Source organism: Halyomorpha halys, unplaced genomic scaffold, assembly GCF_000696795.3.
Source record: "Halyomorpha halys isolate HHAL.00 unplaced genomic scaffold, Hhal_1.1 Scaffold337.1, whole genome shotgun sequence".
Lineage (NCBI taxonomy): Eukaryota > Metazoa > Arthropoda > Insecta > Hemiptera > Pentatomidae > Halyomorpha > Halyomorpha halys.
In genome coordinates, this window is record NW_027104734.1 from 306,250 (window position 1) to 324,840 (window position 18,591).

Consider the following 18,591-nt stretch of genomic DNA (forward strand, 5'->3'; position numbering starts at 1 on the left):
GGTCAATTTTTTCACTATTGACCGCAACCCTGACCATCTTCTTATATATCAATTTTTACGGTCAACTATATATACATATATATTAACAATAAATAGTTTTTTGTTACGGTTTTGAAACCTTTCTTGATATCTTAAAAAGTTAAAATATTGATTTAATCACTTCTATGTTTCATAAATAACATCAGAAGGTATTCATGATAATGAATCTAAATGATTTTAGAAAAGTATAAATAGGAGTCAGTCGATAAACTAAAAAAGAACATATTTCCATTGAAGGAAATAGATGGTGACTTAAAAGTAGGTTGGTTATCTGGTTTTAAAAATAGTACACATATTCTACTATTTTCTAATAATGTTGATACCTAGAGAGGTAAAATGTTTCCAAGTCAATATTAACAGAAAAAAAAAAGTGAATAATAAAGACTTAAACAATATTTTATTTAAATATTTCAATAAATTAGCACTACTTGACATCAAAAGTAGATACAAAGGATGGGATTACATGCAGCAATTATAGTTTTAAGACAGTAACAAATGTGGATGTGGTAAGAGGTTTTGTGTAGATAAAAGTTTGAAAAATCTTCCATCTTCAATTATACCTATATTTATGAATGTGTTTATGAAAGAACGAAAAGTATCAAGTTAAAATATTTTCAATGGAATGGACAATTTTACATCGAATAAATGATTATAAAGATTTTCTAACAACTCTTTAGCCACCCATTTAATTGACATCCAAATATTTAATAATAACATTTTATTTAATTAATCAATAGAAAAAAAAATTCTAAAAATATTTTTATAGAGATATAATAAAAATTCTATAAACTACACTTCCAGTTTGATAGTGGTTAAGATGAAGACCTAAAATTATTTAATATAAGTAGGAAAGAATGTTGGCCATAACTATAAAAATCCTCAAAATTTGAATGAAATGATTTAAAATTTTCAGCGAAAATTGAAAAAGAAAGACAATTTATAAAATTATTTAAATGATATTAATCAGAATAGCAGATTACTAATAACTACTTAAGCATTAATTAGCCATTAATAAATAATAAATTAGATGAAAGAATTTATGGAATGATTTAAGACTATACATAACTATGGCATTACTACAGAGCAAAAATCTAATAAAGAGAATAATACAGGGGACCTCCGTTTCTTACATTATAGCAGTACTTACATGGTGAATTACATATCTTGTTGCTCAAGACAGAAAAGCAAGGGTGATACAAAACAAGTCCAGAAAACGTCATCCAAATAGCTTTGTATAAGACCTTCATCATAATGGTAGAAGAGGCCTAAAACATGTTGAAGACAAGAACAAGGATTATGGAGCTATTTTAAGAAGAGCCGACTTTCAATAAATAAAACAGTTGTAAAAGGGGAACAGTTGACCATTTTAAACTGTTAAGTACTGACCTAACAGATGCCATCCAGTGTGAGGATTGAAACAACAAAATAAAAACTATTTCCAATGAAGAGACTAGTTAAAAAGATACTTAACAGAAAAAAATAATTTCATGAAGGTGATTCTGCAGCAGTTACTGTCATCATCAAGCAATTGCTAAAACTGAACAGAAGACCTCATACCTCTCTAAGCTTACTATCATAATCTATTGTGGTCTAATAACTAATACTTCTTTCAAAGCATCACGAACATAAATCTTGAGAAAAATATTTATAGAATGATTAATAAGAGAACATTAACAGTTTTAGGCCTACCTTCTACACCATAACCCCTGATGAAGACCTGAAACTTAGGTCGAAACGTCGGCATAAAATAAATAAATATGGTTTTGTTTATTTATGTTGTTCTTTTCTGACCGCACCCCCTGATAAACTTCTCCGATAATTAATAAGAGAATATATACATTTTTTTTATTTTTTACTATAAAGTGTAAGGTATATAAAACAAAAAGACAGGGAATTCCAAAAACAAAAAATTGTTTAAAAGCATAAGCCAAGGCTCGACCATTTTTGAATATTAAATATTCAAAATTGGCTTGAGAATAAAAATTTGGATTGATAACATGGACAATAAAGTATAAAATCGATATACGATTTAGTAACTAAATTATTAAATCTGATTACAAAAATAGTAAATTCCTTTGCTAGTAATATCCAGTTAAATTAGTATGGCTGGACATTTTTTGGCGGACTATCGATAATCATAATAATTAGTTTTTACAAACTACAAAATCTAAAACCTGAAACATTGTTGATGCTTAATTTACACTACATAGAAAATTGCATTCCTAATGGTTGAGGTATTTTAGCTTCTAAATATTTAAATACAAATAGTGAATGAAGCAATAATACACGACATGAATTAAAGCACACTAATGAAATGTTTCCACTGCACAGAAGTAGTTAAATAAATAAATTTGCATCAAAAGTGTTAACTAATTATGCAATCACAAAAAATCTTTAAAAATATGTAAGCAGATGTCTGTCCCTTTTCTCTATTTTATTCTTAATTGTAAAAACCTAATCAAGAAAAATAATAGATACAATTTTCCAGCTAGAATTAACAACTTCAAGGGAGGGAGATTTCTCTAATGGAAAAAACTTCCAATACCAGGCTGCTGACAATTAAAACATTAACCTCACCCTAAATAAAAACAGATTATTTAGACTTCACCAAAATAAAACTGAAACCAATGGTACAGAAAGGCCCTCACAAGAAATATTAGAAGCAAATATTGGTTCCCAGAGTTCTTGTTCAGAATGATCTGGGTTTGATTCCCACCTCGGACTGCTAATATTTATTTCTTAGCTGTCATGAGTAGTGAACGTTAAAACTCCAACTATAGTAAGTATGAGGTAGCAAGCTCTAAGGAACCACTAGAAGTTGGTAAAAAATACCACTAAGTCTAACTCCTAGACTAGTTCTCTCACCATTATCAGTACCTGTAAACAGATTGCATACCGAATATCATTGATGAATCCTTCAAGATTTCAGAGGTTAAATGTTCACAATTTTTCATGATACAGCGAAGGCAATTAACTACAATTTTTTTTCCTAATGGAGATTTCAATAAAATGTAAATAATAATCACAGACCTAAAAATTATAAACAGAGTAGTGACTGAACATGTTAATCACTAGTACATTCTTGAGCCCGAAGCAGAGTTGATTCGAACTGGGCATAGGTGAAAATGAATTTATTTGATGATAGATCTTAGAATGAACCTCAATTTTCTCACTGTGGCTAGAATAAGTTGGTTACCTGAAGGTATCCTTAACATAACCTATAACCTATACTTCCTGCCCAAATTGGACATTGAATCCCAATAAACAAAAACTTAAATCTGAAAAAAGAAAAAAATTATTATTTATTACAAGACAGGCTTAAAAGTAAGCCAACAAGTATTATTGTGTCTTAGTAAAAATAATATTTTTTTTTAAATTGTTAATGTAACAAAATGTTGGAAATATAATTTTTTTAAAATTTTTTATTCTTATTATTTTGTTTTTGTTATTCACAGGTTATATTTTTTTATAATAAGGATATTAACACAGAAAATTCAGTGGCTTTGCAAATTATTTCATACTTTTTCTCATAACTTTTCTCCTTAAGAAATTATAAAATTTAAAACAATAATCTTTGCCTAAACAGTCATAAGTCGAAAATTTAGGAATGCAGTATGTTCGAAATAAAACAACATTATATACAAGTTTTAATTTTCATCCAAATCAGCAATACTAAATATGTTTTTTTACCACAGTATAATGAATTCAAATAACTATAACAAAAAAGGAAATGATAGGTGTAATGGCAGTGTCTTTAACAACTAACCATGATAACCCTAGTTATGAATTATAAATGGCAGAATACACAACAAATTTAATATTCAACTCATAATCCAAACAAACATATGTAAATAACCTAATCTTTTAACACAGAGTTGTAGAGCCTAAGAAGTAATAATAATAACTTTGTTAAAACAAAATTAAAAACTTTTGTTAATATTTACCTGTTTTTGGGTCTTTCGTATACATCCATTTCAGCTAATGGTATATTCACTCGTCCTAAAAACTCATCCATACCTAAGAGATTATGATGCAAGGCAGTTAGTACTATTTCTGCCTTGTTCCCTTGTTTAGGAATAAGCCTGGAAGGGAAAATAATGAACTATTACTTCAACATTAAAAGTAATGTTCTTTAATAAATTGAATGAAAATTAAAATTTTTGTTAACTCATTCATTTTTTAAAATATTAAATCGTATAAACTTATTCATTTCTAAACTTCTAAACTATCAGCAGAATGCCTTTTGCATCCCAGAAAACTGAGGCCATGACTGTCTTTACTTTCTTTGGTGGTGGTGACTCAGCATGTTTCCACTGCTTTGACTGCTGTTTTGTCTCTGTGGTATAGTAGTGGACCCAAGTTTCATCTTTAGTCACAAACCGGCAAAAAAATCTTGTTGGTTGTACTGAAAACGGCCAGATTTTGTTCGGACAATTCCAATCTGGTGCGTTTATGGTCCAATGTCAAGAGCTGCGGCACCCATCTTGCGGATAATTTTTTCATTTCCAATTCTTCGGTTAAAATGTGATATAGTCGTTCAGATGACATCCTACAGCTTCAGTAATCTCACACTTTCAATCAACAATCCTCCATGACCTTTTTATGATGCACTTTTGCGATAAATTCTGGGGTTTTAGCACTTTTTGGCCATCCACTACGCGGATCATCATCTAAGCTCTCCCGACAAAATTTAAACTCGCTGGTCCACTTGGCAACAGTTGAATATGAAGGAGCAGAGTCCCCTAGTGTGTTCTGAAAGTCGGCATGAATTCCTTTGCTTTTATACCTTTCATTACAAAGTACTTAATCACTGCTCGAATTTCAGTTTTTTCCGTTGTCACAAATCACTATGTATGAAACAACAACTAAGAGTCGTCACTACCACTTACACCACATTTTCACTCACAAAGGATGTGTGATTATTGTGTGGGAACCTCGCTGCTCTAGCACTGACATCTAGCGGTGATTCCGAACTTTTCGAACCACCCTTGTACAAAACTGGATAAGTTCAGAGGATATAAATTTTATAAATGTGAAAAAAAAACAAACTTGAAATAGATCTTATTTTATTTCTGAAATTTATTTATTTAGCAAACATTAACAGATCAATACTTACAATTCACATTTTTCATGCCATTCAATAACTCCTATGGCTTTCTCTTTTATAGAAGTTTGAAAAGTTTCTTTTCCCAACCCAATGGTAACAAAGGCATCATTAGTACCTAAAAAGAAAAAGAGGGAAATTTGTATTAATAATATTATACACCTAAAACAGTTGTCAAAAAGAGAGTAAAACCCTAAAGTATAAAAACTTTGCAAAATGTCAATGTTATTTTAATGCTAAAAATCACATTGAATAGAACAATGTTACAACATATTATTGAATTTTGGCAATTATTTACTATAGATTAAATTTAAAATACCATAAAAATAAAGTGAATTATTACTATCAAGGCCATATCCAATTTTAAACTAATTAGAATAGATATTAACTTATGCTACGGAGCTAAAAAAACAAGAAAAGACTGCTATCACAGTTAATTACTTCAAGCAGAACCAACTAAGAGTGACTCGAAAGGGGTTATGACAGTAAATTGTTGTTATAGTAACAAGTTGATCCTGTTCCTCACACAGCATATCCTTTATATGTGTGTATATATGATAGTGTGTGTGTGTGTATGTGTGTGTGTGTATATATATATATATATATATATAGGTTTTGAAATGAAGGTTCACAAAACTACTAATATATAGTGCAATCTCCGACTAATAAATATTACTATCAAGATATGGTTTAATACAAACATTACTTATTATTACCAACTAGAGTGTGTTCAACATTATGATGTTTCTGATTCAGTCCTTCCCTAAATCTGAAGATGAAAACATCATAATGTAGAACACACCGCAGTTAAGAATTGTAAGTAATGTTTGTATTAAGCCATATCTTGATTGTAACATTTATTTGTCAGAGATTGCACTATGTACTTGTAGTTTTGTAAAAATTATTTAAAGAGAATATATGTTCTAATAAACTGTATTTTTTCTCATTGTAGGCCATGACTATGCAAACAATAAAGTTGCGAAATGTCGCCAAAAGATGTATTATTACAAAGTTCTATTATTGACTGATCCTCAATACCCACCAAAAAGAAAAGAAAAAATATATATAACATTATGCCAAGATGTTCCCAGCCTTATATAGAGAAGGTATGGTTATGATTTGTGCAATCCATTATTTGACTTCAGACATCTGTTACAAATTCTATCTGCCAAATGATTAGTAATTAATTATAACATAAAAAAAAAAAAAAAAAAAAAATTGGAGAGGGCTTTAAATGGTGGAATCATGAAGCTGGAGCAGCTGTCAACCAAAAAAATTTGCTTGGAAGAAGTATCAGTCTAATCACACACTCCAGACCCTAAAAGAAATAGGGTTAAGATTGTTGTTTATGGTGCAAGGAAAGAATCTTTGAAGGAGTTCATAGATCAAGAAGTTAAACATATTTATGAAGAAAATAAAATCTGTGAAAATAGAAACACTAATGAAATAAAAACTATAAATGAATGATGGTAAAATTCATACTGAAAAAATTGTAGATAGATGAAAGATAGGAGATGTAAACATGACTGTGGAAAAGAACAAAACTGCTAAGTGGCAGGATTTGATCTAATCTTTTCACATATGATTAAATACAGAGGAAAAGAGGTGCTAAATACTTTACAAAACCTCTTCCAGAAAGTATGTTATCGAAGAAGATAGTCAAAATATTTGAAAAAGTAATAAATCTATTTCTTTTTATAAGCAGGTGTCATAAAAAGACTGTAGCAACTAGAAGCCCATTGAGCTCTCCTCAATTGTAAATAAACTAAAAAATACTCCAATCTAGACTCAAAATTTAATAGATTACCAAATGTAGTATACCTAGGAGTTCAATACTATTTGCAGATAAAATTATTTTCCTTGAAGATAACAAAGAGAAACTTCAGCAGGCCATAATAGTGTCCGGAAGAGATTCTGGAAGTGGGCATACAGATTAATATAGCCTAGAGCCGAGTAATTGTAGTTTCTAAAGAGAAAAGAAATGTGCATCGATATTGTAATGGAGCAGAATCAGAAAGAACAATAAATACACCCACAAAGTAAGATTAATTAGCAAGTCAAGAAAAATAAACCAAGAAATTACAAACGGAATAAATAAAGTAAATTAAATCTATTGCCAGATTAGTAACACCATGGTTAGAAAATAAGAGATGAAGTAGAACTCCACATTTGTAAAGCAGTTTAATCTTTAACCTGATGTATGGGAATAATTTGAGGTTTGGTAAATGCACAAATAAGCCAAATCACAATCAACAGCAGAAATAGTTTCAAGAAAGATAAGCAGATAAACCCGAAAGGATAAGGTAAAGAATAAGGGTATTCAGTAATCAGCATTATGTTTTTGAAATATGAAATTAATTAAAACTTACAATATTTGTCAAAATTTAGGTGAAAAATACACAAAAAAATCATGTGTTGTTTGAAATAATATTAAGAGAAATAAGGAGGATTAATCCAGTTATAATAATTAAAATGTTTACAAAAATAAAACCTAATTAGAAAACATAAAAACTAAAAATACATTAATAACACTGCAATTTATATCAATAATTCTTTTCTTATAGCATTTTTCGTACATCATTATAAGAGAATTTTGCATGTTGAATCATTACATACTAAACATTTTGGGCTGCATTTATGGTTATATGTTCCTGAAAAAATAGGTAGAATATTTTCCTTGACCCAGAACTCACTGTCTGTTATTGAAGTAACAAATACCATAATTTTTGTATATTCTTTTTAGATGTGGCTATTTGTCAATCTACTTCGACAATGCTTAAGACATAGCTTATATGACTGTTCTTTGAAAAATGAGCGAGGACCCATCGCAGGGTTGAAGCACCTATTGATAGATAGATAAAGAGCAATCTCTAAAAGATATAAAGTATTCCACAACTAAGTGGCAATCTTTATTGAGTAGACGGGTAGGTACTAGTTCTTAAGCACTTATCCAACCTGGCAGATAGGAGGGTATTTACTTTTACAAAATGACAAAACCATTATAAGCTTGCACCAGAAAGTGATTTGTATTAGTGAAAATTTAGGCACCAGCCTCAAATGAAAAGGATCTGTTGAGATTCTGTTTATCTTAGGAGTGGAAGTCGACAGCTGTAAAATAGATAATAATAATATTCCACAAGACAATATGATGTGTTAAGTGGATTTTTATAAATAAAATCTAATGAAAAAAAAGAAAGGAGAGTGCAAACATAAGATACTAGCATCTGTATGTATGTGATATGTAAATATACTTTTAAGAAAAATGAGAAGTGATAAAAATATTAAAAACAATAAACAGTGCATCAATATTCCTTAAAAAGATATCAAGGGACAGAATATTAGTTCCCATGACAGACAAAACCACAGGTTCCCTAGAATTAAGTTTACAAATTATCTATAACAGACAAATTTATGATTTTTTTAACTTATAATTAAGATTATTTTTAGTAATATTCCAATTATAAATATGAAGCAGAAAATAGTTGTTTAATCAAAAAAGACTGTTATTAAATAAGGAGTAAATAAATAGGCTTACAATTAAAATCTGTGTCAATAAGATCAGTTCAAAATAAATTGTGGCTAAAACTATTTAAAATCTCCACTATTAACAAGACATAAAGAACAAAGTCAATTATAGTACGTAATTCCTTACCATTTTTCCCTTTACTAAGCAGTCCTCTAGCTTTATGCACTAAAACAAAAGAGACATAGTTAAAAACTAAGCAAATAATGAAACCAAAATTACAAAATAAGATCTGCTTACCAGTAACTTGAACATGTGTTGGACTCCACATATTTGAAGTAATTTAACTTAACAACCGATAACTAAACAACAATTAAACAAAATAAAACAAATTATAAACTCATAACGAAATGACAACAACCTAGTAGGTTACATTTGCTAACAGCAATAAGATAAGAAATGAAACTGCAAAGAAGTCAGAATGAAGTCTATATCTATACCCCCAAAGTAGAAAAGAACAGGTCAATTGAAGGGTGCGATTTTGTAATTGTCAATGATTGTATTATAACTTAAGTGTGATCTTTTCGCAAAAAATGGGGATAGATGGTATCATTCCCCCAATAATAAGTAACCTAGGTACCTAATCATCTTAACTGCGAATATTTTAATTAAATATAATTCAAAGAGTTCTACTTTAAATGGCTTTTGGACGTAATTTATTGAGGTCAGTTTTCCAAAATGTGTGAAGTGTTCTTTTTTTGTTATTTGTTTTGTACGGATATGAATTCCACCGATATTCGTGTAATTTTTTGTATGAGTATAAACTTGGTATCAATCCTGCTAAGACTACACCCAATATAAACCAGTCCATTAGAGAGAATACTGTTAAAGATAGAAAAGTGCAGCGTTGGTTTGAAAAAAATCACTACAAAACGAACCACGAGGAAGACCCAAAACGTATTCATCTCACAAAACTATTGTGAAATTAAAAGAATTGAAATGAAGTTTTGCAGCAGCCAGCCTCTTCATCGGACCTCTCGCCCACCGACTTTTTATAGATCGGATACATATTGATCACTGAGGTGTTTATTTATGATTTTATTTTTGACGAAGTAGCATTGAGGATTTCAGGAAGGACTTTGGATTGTAAGGGTTGGGTACGAGAGCCATTCGAAGATTTAGTGGAGCCCCAAAGTTCAACTCCGAGTGTCCAGACAGACCTTTATGATCATGAAGATCAATCTTTTGTAATGGATTAGAAGTTTAGACCGTTTGTCTATTAAGTGTTGTAATAATTTTGTGTCTTGTGTAAGGATTCCAAGTTTGCCGTTTTTCTAGATGTAGTCCAGGGTAACGGATCTTTCAACATGGGAAAGGGGAATATTATTATAGGATACTGGTCCAACAATTACCATTACAGTAGTTCATCAAGTAATTGTATTTCTTCAATTCCAAGTTATAGTAATTGTAATTATAATTAATTTTTGCCTAGCTCTGATTTTCGGAAATATGTTTTCTTCAACCAGAGAAAATATTTTTTTCTTTTTTCTCCTCTAGTTAATTTTCAAATTGTTTCATATATTATATTTATCCATTGTTTTATTATGAGTGATGGATGAAGATTTAGTTGAAAAAAATAGGAAGAAACTGTTGAACGGTGGTTGACACAAATATATTGTTTTTACTGTTTTATTTGTTACGGTTATATAACATAAAATGTTCTAACTGTAGTGCGAACAAAGAACACTAGCTTAGAAGTGCTCACAACAAAGACTACACAACATGTAATGCCACAGCGGCTAATGAACTACAATCGATATATTCACAGTTTGCCTCAGAGCAACATGTATACAATAAAAAATGAATTTTTATTCTGATATATACTATATTTTTGAAACTAAAGGATATATATACAAAAAATAAAAATCTGGTGGGCACTTGGAATTAAAATAATGTCTATATATTTCAAAACAACGATTACTTTATAATTCAAGATGGGAATACTTCCCCTTATTATATATTTTAGATTTAAGCGAATGAAAGTAAAAGTTGATTATTGTCATGAAAACCATGAAAGCTCTAAGCATTTATTTTCTCCATTAGTTAATCATAAAATTATTTAAATATAAGAAGATGGTCAGGGTTGCGGTCCAAAAATGGAACAAATAGTTTATAACTATTTTAATGTACGACGTTTTGCCCCACTTTGCTGGGCTTCATCAGAGCTGTTCAAAGCGAACGATTGAACAGAACCTTATTAATAGGTTAACCTATTAATGATAAACCTATTAATAGGTTCTGTTCAATCTTTCGCTTTAAACGTCGGACATTAAAATAATTATAAACTATTTGTTCCATTTTTTAACCGCAACCCTGACCATCTTCTTATATTTAGATTTTTACGATCAACTACATATACATATATATAAAATTATTTAATATGGTATTACCTGAGAATCACAGTAGATTCCACCTGGTTTATAAGACATAGCCAATTGCATTTTGAACTAAAAGTGAAATACATAGTTGATTTCATTAAAAAACTATTTACAAAATTCCGCTCTCAGTTACCAGTAGTATAAGGCTTACAACGTTGGCTACCCAACCTCGTCGCTAACACAGAAGCCAGACTGATGCAAGACATTCTGTTATAAACTCTATATTTATTTATAATAATTATAATTACTATAATTATTTAATTTCTTTTCCATTGTTTTCAGTATAAGTCAATTACTTATTTAATTAATTCTATATTATCATTATGTTATTTTATTTTTCATACAGATAGTTTGATTATGTTCATCTTGTTTATTCTTTTGTTTGTATATATTTTAAGAGAGTTTATTTATTTATTTTAGTATGTATGAGATCATTCATCACTATTACCTATTGCCCACAACTGTGTGGCAGATTGTAATATCTATCAATTTAAAAAAAAATTGTATAAATATCATTTGTTTTTGTTTATTATTTTCTCTTTTATTTTGAATTATTTATTTATTTTTATAATTGATCTTTATTATTTATAATAGTTCATGGTTATAGAATTGTAAATAGTTAGAGGCGTCTTTTGCACGAGGCTATACTCCCCATTATCAACTGTTAAACAAAAAAAAAAAAAAACTAGCAAACTGTTACATTAGCCACATAAGGCCAACCTGACGGATCTGATAATAAAGAAGTAAAAAAAATAATCATGTTTTGTATTTATATATTATTTTTGGCTGCTAACAATGATAGATACTTTTATTATTTAAAATAATGAACAAACGTATTTTAAAGGTAGTTATTTTGGAAATTTGGAATTTGAGCCCTGTCTGACTTCTTCATAGAGGTAAAGTAAAAAATAACTTCTTTCATAATAACCATGGAAACAAAAAAATGTCTGTTGCTTTATGTGTTTTTTCTTCGATCTTCCTAAGCTTATACAACTTGTATGCTTAAACAACTATTATTTTTTATAACATTTGGATTTACAAGAGTTCATCATACCTCTATATTACTACTCTTATTTCTAAATATTTGTTTTACACAATAATATTTCTCCTTTGGTTAATCACTAAATTCTTACGCAGTTTATATTTATGCATTTTTAATAACTACTAACTCTGAAGATATGGTTAACTATCTCAAATAAACAAATTAAAGGTATTTTTTAGGAAGCTATTTTAGAAATTCGGTATTTAAGTTCTATCAGGCTATAAAATATAGCTCATAATAAAGACTGTATAATTTTACGTTGATATTACAAGTTAATCAAAATCGTCAAAGCCGTTTTGGAGCACATCGTAATAAAAGTGTAAAATCGATAATATAAACTGGCACTTCTGGTAAGTCGATATGAATAAAACAGTTGCTGTAACTTTCCATTATAATCTTATCTCTAGTCTTTAACACGTAATACAAGAGTCATCCAACTTTTCATTTTTGAGCTAGCTGTTTGTGACCATTTTGCGAGACTCGGAAGACCTTAAAACTTGTATTTCCGTTGAAAAGTCGTTTTCGAAATTTTTCCTGGACGTGATCCTTCCCATACTATGTACCAAAATGTACTAGATGTGTCAGTATTCATGCAAAACATAAGTTATACTAGGTTAGTGAAAGTAAAAAAAAATTACAAATATATTATGACATACGCTAAATAGTATCATCCGGCGATTTGATTACTAACATTGGAATCAAGACAAAGTAATAATGTTAACTTTTCCGGTATTCACTATGCACTTTATTTGTATCATATAAAAATATTAGAAGACCCAGATTCTTTTTTTTTTTTTTTTTTTTTTTTTTTGTTTATGTTGATTCTTTGAAGATGCCCTCAGTCCTTCAGAGTTTGTCAAACTTCTTTGTGCTCCAGAGTGACCAACTATGAGTTAGCATTAAGGAATTCGTCGACGGCCTTAGGTTTGCCCTTGAGGCTTGCAGTGTTCGCATGGGCCTTTCGAGAGAGAGTGGGGCCCATTGGTAGGGAGCGGCCTGCAGAGTATTGGATAGTTTTTGAACCGTCTCTTGCTACGCTTCAACTCTCATAAATGAAATCTAAATTATGGATACTCTTTCAGGTAAGAATTGATTATTATACATTATTAATTTAAATCAAATTATATCTGTTCTAATTTTATCAATACAAATTACTACATATAGATCCAAAGCGCTCTTTTTATTTATCTAGTGTTTGTTTACTATGAACCTTTACTTCCTGTTTAAGAAAATTCTTGTTTCTGCGGCGACAACACAGCAAATAGAATTTAATATATTGCATTTTTCAATTTATTTTAATATTTTCTATGATAAATTAAAACTTCCTGATTGAAATATTTAATATTTTGCCAATAAAATCTAACGTTTTGCTATATAAATAAATATTTTCCTACGAGTAAACAGGCCAATTTATGGCGTCTTGTTCTCTTTCAGATTAAACCTCATCCAATTTTGAAAAAACAAATTTATTAGGTCCCATTTCTTTTCGAAATACACTTAAAAAATTTGGAGTTTATGTGATCGTTATCGGTATTCACGGACCCATTTTAAATTATTCTTTGAAGCATTTGTATTAGATTTAATTATGAATTACATTAATTCAAATGTATCATTCATAAATTATGTAATTTTATCATTACTGATCATTTATACCTTTTTCTCAATTCCGTCAGTCTGTTCCTTTTTTACTAAGTAAAATTTTCCTAAATTGAATCTTTGATTAAAAAAATTATTTTGAGTAGAAACATTGAAATGTAATATGAAAATATATTTAAATTGTTACAAAACTATCAAAAATTGTAATTAAAAAAAAAAGTTTATGGAAATTAGAATTAAACACCTTTTATACAAAAAATAAAATACGATAGAATTTCAAAGTAACTAAATATAATCTTTGCAATAAATCATATCCTTTGTAACATAATTTATTATTTATTTTAATGAAATAAAAAATAAAGGAAATAAATTATGAGTATACGTAATGAAAAAAGGTTTAATTTGAGAATGATTCATCAAACTGCTGATCAGGTTAATTAAGATTCATAATGTTTAAAGGTTTAGCTATGATTGTTGTAAAGAACAAATTGTTTATTAATTTCAAAATAAATCGATTGAAAATGTTATTAAAGGGGTTATAATTTAAAAGCTTAATGGACTCTGAGTATCGATGAGTGTTCAACTTATTGGGAAGTTAAAAAAATAAAACTGAGATTATCTATTTTGTACTAAAATTGGATCTGTATCCAGTATTAATGTCTAATATTATTAATTACTAAAAATTAATTTATGGACTGCTATTTAGGAAATGTATTGAATATAAGAATAGAAATAACTGAGGCTTGGCGTTCATTGCTTTCTAAATAAGTATATAAGAGCATATTATTAATAGTTATTGACGTGAATATATTTTTTCTTTGTCAGGCTCGAAACTTCCATTGAAGTCCTACAATTGGACTGTACCCAGAGTAGGATTGTCAAGATTCATTTTTCGGGACCTCTGAAAAATAAACATTGACTAATTCAGGTGGGAATCAAACCCGCATTGTTTTACCAAGCTTTATGGAAGACTTACCGCAACCATCAATAAATCATATTAAAAAAAAAAGCATGTGAAGGGTTCTAGGTTCAGCACTTGATATGGAGGCATTGTTCAAGACTGACGATAAAACAACCATGGAACAACCAGTCTATCGAAGGGTCAGATACCCATTTTACAAACCTGGATGCGCTATAGGACTACACAGCTCCTTTGTCGACCAACAGCTAAAATAACATTTTTTTTTTTACCATACATCTATCCCGGAAGTCGGGGGTCAAGTGCCTTACTCTCTCAACTTCGCTGCTCCTGGCATTGTATAAATCTCTAATTAGAATAAATCTATTTGAAACTTTACAATTTTGCTATGCAAACTTTAGTTAAAAAATTTTTTTATTACATTACTTTATGAAAATTATGATTTTTCTATAATGTTTATTATATTCTGAAATGATTTTTCACCTGTATTGGCGCTTTATAAGTTTATAAAAATGTAGAATTTCACTTTACTGGATCCAGCAAGAGGTGCCTCTAACCCCCCCGAATGTGAATTTTTTTTCTTGAACACTTCTTTATATTACCTATGAATACAACAGTGACCTTTAATATTATCTTCTTACTTAAAAAGGTAAAATATATTTCAAAATGTAAGTTTAAACTATTTTTTTTTAGATCAAAATTTCTGAATCCACTTTCCCTGATTTTTCCATAACTGTCCCAAGGCAGTTGAAAGACAATTTCTGCTTCTTTTCCGTTACAGTGCAGATGAACATCTCCCTATACCCTTTCTACCTCACTGGAATTTCTTCCAATGTATATACATGTGGGCGTAAAGCCGAGATTAAACAAGGAATGACAATAAAAAGTATTAACTTCCTGATTAGTTGATTCTTTATAAAAGAAAAAAAAATTAAAACCTATTTTTAAATATATAATTTAGGACTAATTCCTTGAAAACCGTATAGAAAATATTATAATAATAATAATAACATATAATATTTAAGGTGATTTAAACTTCATTTATTTTTGCAAAAGAATGACATTTATCAATGTTCCCGTTAAATTCACGAAACCGGAAATGACGTTATATGAATTTTACATATCAAGGTTATATCTGAGGAAATATAAAATAAAATATTCTGAGAAAATTATTATGCGATCATTAGGTTAAATTAATGATAAGTTTATTTTTTAACTATAGCTGGTTTATAATAGATATTTTTTAAAAAAATATCTACAACCAAATCACGTTCGCAACTAATTTTCTTCCCAACTAACTCCGTCAGTTTAATTTTTACCTAATGTGCTCTGCATAGATAATACGTTAGCATGAATACACTTAAAATAAATTGAAACATATTCATTGTGTCTGTGGAGGCAAATTATACATGTATTACAGATGTCACATTATAATTGGAATTGTTTATTTGCCTTAGAATAATTATTTTACTTCCAATTAAAAGTAATTTAAAAAAACAAACAAAAAAGTAATTAAATTTGTTCTAACAATGTATTTTCGGCAACCCAAAAAAACAGAAGGACGCAGAAACATTTTGTTCGACAACGTTCTAAAGAGTTATTGATTGTAATATTTCATCATTAAATTTTCGTTTATCACTTTCACTTACCTATGTTTGGAGTATATAATAAGGAAAAGTATTGCGGTCGTGAAAAATATTCGAATTCGAGTTTTCGGCCGAAATACATGTTTTGAGGTTTTCTGAGTTCAAATAATATATTGTCGCAAAATGGTCTGCGTCTATGAACAGTATAGCTCAAAAATAAAAAGTCGAAAAGGAAATTGAAATTCCATAAGGCCTGGTATGGGACAGCACCTTTTTCAATAAAATCGACCCACCCAGAAGTTCCATAGAATCGATTATTTACATTTTTTCGATTTTCTCCAAAATGGCTCTAACGATTTTGAACAAACTCAGCATATCAATTAACAATTGAAGTAACAGATCTTGCCTGAACCAGATATAGGAACATACCTATTCTAAAATCTCTATAAAATTCTAAGCACCCAAATTCACTAGTTAACCTTGCTTCTTCTTCTATTCCTGACAATCTTCCTAGGCGTCAGAAAAGTAGATGGCTTCCAGACTTCTAATGTAAAAATGTAATTGGAATGCTACCAATTGGTGGTTTCTCCAAAAGACTGTCATGCCATTGTAATAGAATACGTATCATATTTACTATTTACTAAATGTAATTTTATCTAATCGTCATCATCATTGTAGGCGCAACAGGCGCATGTAGGCCAATTGCCTTTGCAGTCATCCCTGTTGGTTGCGCATCTGATGGAGATTCCACTTTTTCATAGATCTTCTGTTACATTGCCCATCCACCTCGCCTTCTTTCTTCCCCTAGACCTAATTTTTTTATCAATACAGTAGTAAATTTCAATAAATTAATAAAAAAAAATATCATGAAAAGCTATTTATATAAACATAAAATGGAACTACTTTTCAACATCTAATTTTTCCCAATATTTAAAACGAGGCCAGAAAACACCCCAAGAGTAAAAAGGGATAGAAAACAAATTATACTATTCTTGAGGCTTGCCTCTAACGAATTTTCACCTTTATTGAAATTTTGACAACTTAATTTGTGGAAAAATTTTTGAAAATGGTTTACAGTACAAACAACCTTTCTGAATTTATAGCTTCCCAAAATCATGAATTTTTCACTTCTGGAATTTATAAAGTGGTTTAAAATGTCATCTCCCTAAAGTTAAAGTTTTCTCCCTTCCACCCATTTTAAAAATAAATTTGGATTATTTATTTTTCAGATCTACCTGATGGTTGCGGTGAATGGAAGCAAACTACTCAAAGTGCCTCGGATTTACAACGCCCTTATCACATCCGACGAGGAACTAGTCCCCAGCCAGGCGTACCCTGCAGTTGCACCAGTCCTTCGCCCCTCGCCTCCTCTCTACCTCACGCACGAATTCCCGATAGAAAAAGCTGAACCAGTTTCGCCTATCCCAGTTCCAACTATTTCTGAAGAGCCTGAAGACATATCATGGGACAAATTTAAAAATAACAAACCATCCGATCCCAACATACCGGACGTACCACCACCCCCACTTCCGGTGACGATTAGGCAAGGGAAACTTTAAATTTTGTGATTTAAAATATAAAAACCGAAGTACCTACTGTACATTAAAAAAATAAAACTTGTCGAAAAAATTTAAAATTTTTCGAATAAGTGTGTATAGTTGCCATTCGTTTTTCATAGTAACTAGTAATAAACCGGATCCTATTCAACTATTCAAATTGATTTGAATTTAATTAAGTTGATAAATTAATTTGATTACTTCATCACTTCCTCCTAAATATTCATATCGAAAATTTCGTTCACTGACACGGTATTGTTACAATATTTATTCGATCATCGTCACTCAAATCGTATTAGTATGCCTAAATGCTATGTTATGACTGAAGTAATAAATTTAAACTTTATTAATTGGTAGTTTTGTTTTTCCTTTAACCTTTCTCCTCTTAAGAATGACGAAGGAAGTTCTCTAGAAATAACCTACGTTCTAATTACTTTTTTTTGTTCACTGTTTATGTAGAATAGGTGTAGCTGCATTTTTATTTTTTATTGCTTCCTAGTTTTGAAGTCCCCCCTCATTAAAACCCCACAAAAATATGGTTTCCTTCGAGAATTCATAACCCCTCCATGCCCTTCGGCAACAAAACATTTTGCGCGCCATTGATTAGAAATTACCAATGCGTTTATTTTTCACTTTATTTATATGGTTAATACAGTTTAGTGAAATGGTTTTCTGGTGTATAAGTGCCAATCACAGATAATTTTCATTTCGCAATTGTGTTGTTCAAAACTGTTTTAATTAACTCGTTTTATCAATCAGAAATAGCTTGATTAATGAAAATATTAGAACAAATTTTCCGCTACCATTATGATGAATAAGAGAAGTTGTGAAGAGTTTATGAAATAATT

At 29.7% G+C, this 18,591-nt stretch overlaps 2 protein-coding genes across 2 annotated transcripts in view; one reads left to right on the forward strand and one right to left on the reverse strand.

The window, feature by feature from the left end:
- The window catches only part of Rip11 (Rab11 interacting protein), a 28,823-nt gene extending 19,758 nt beyond the window's left edge, over positions 1-9,065 (reverse strand). The window contains exons 1-4 of the mRNA XM_014421725.3: positions 8,907-9,065; positions 8,796-8,834; positions 5,156-5,261; positions 3,984-4,121 (exon numbers count right to left, since the gene is read on the reverse strand). Coding sequence (XP_014277211.1) covers positions 3,984-4,121; positions 5,156-5,261; positions 8,796-8,834; positions 8,907-8,937 — 314 coding nt within the window. The 5' untranslated portion in view covers positions 8,938-9,065. The remainder of the gene's footprint in view (positions 1-3,983; positions 4,122-5,155; positions 5,262-8,795; positions 8,835-8,906) is intronic.
- A 3,944-nt stretch (positions 9,066-13,009) lies between these two features.
- LOC106681424 (uncharacterized) lies at positions 13,010-18,093 on the forward strand. Its single transcript, XM_014421743.3, has 2 exons — positions 13,010-13,168; positions 17,417-18,093. The coding sequence occupies exons 1-2, from the start codon at positions 13,139-13,141 to the stop codon at positions 17,744-17,746; spliced, it is 360 nt and encodes a 119-aa protein (XP_014277229.1). The 5' UTR covers positions 13,010-13,138; the 3' UTR covers positions 17,747-18,093.
- The last annotated feature ends 498 nt before the right edge of the window (positions 18,094-18,591 follow it).

Excerpts from the sequence above, each read along its gene's own strand:
- LOC106681424 (XM_014421743.3), top strand. The coding sequence starts at position 13,139 with ATGAAATCTAAATTATGGATACTCTTTCAG. Across the intron at positions 13,169-17,416 it reads AATTATGGATACTCTTTCAG|ATCTACCTGATGGTTGCGGT; the intron begins GTAAGAATTGAT and ends TTTATTTTTCAG.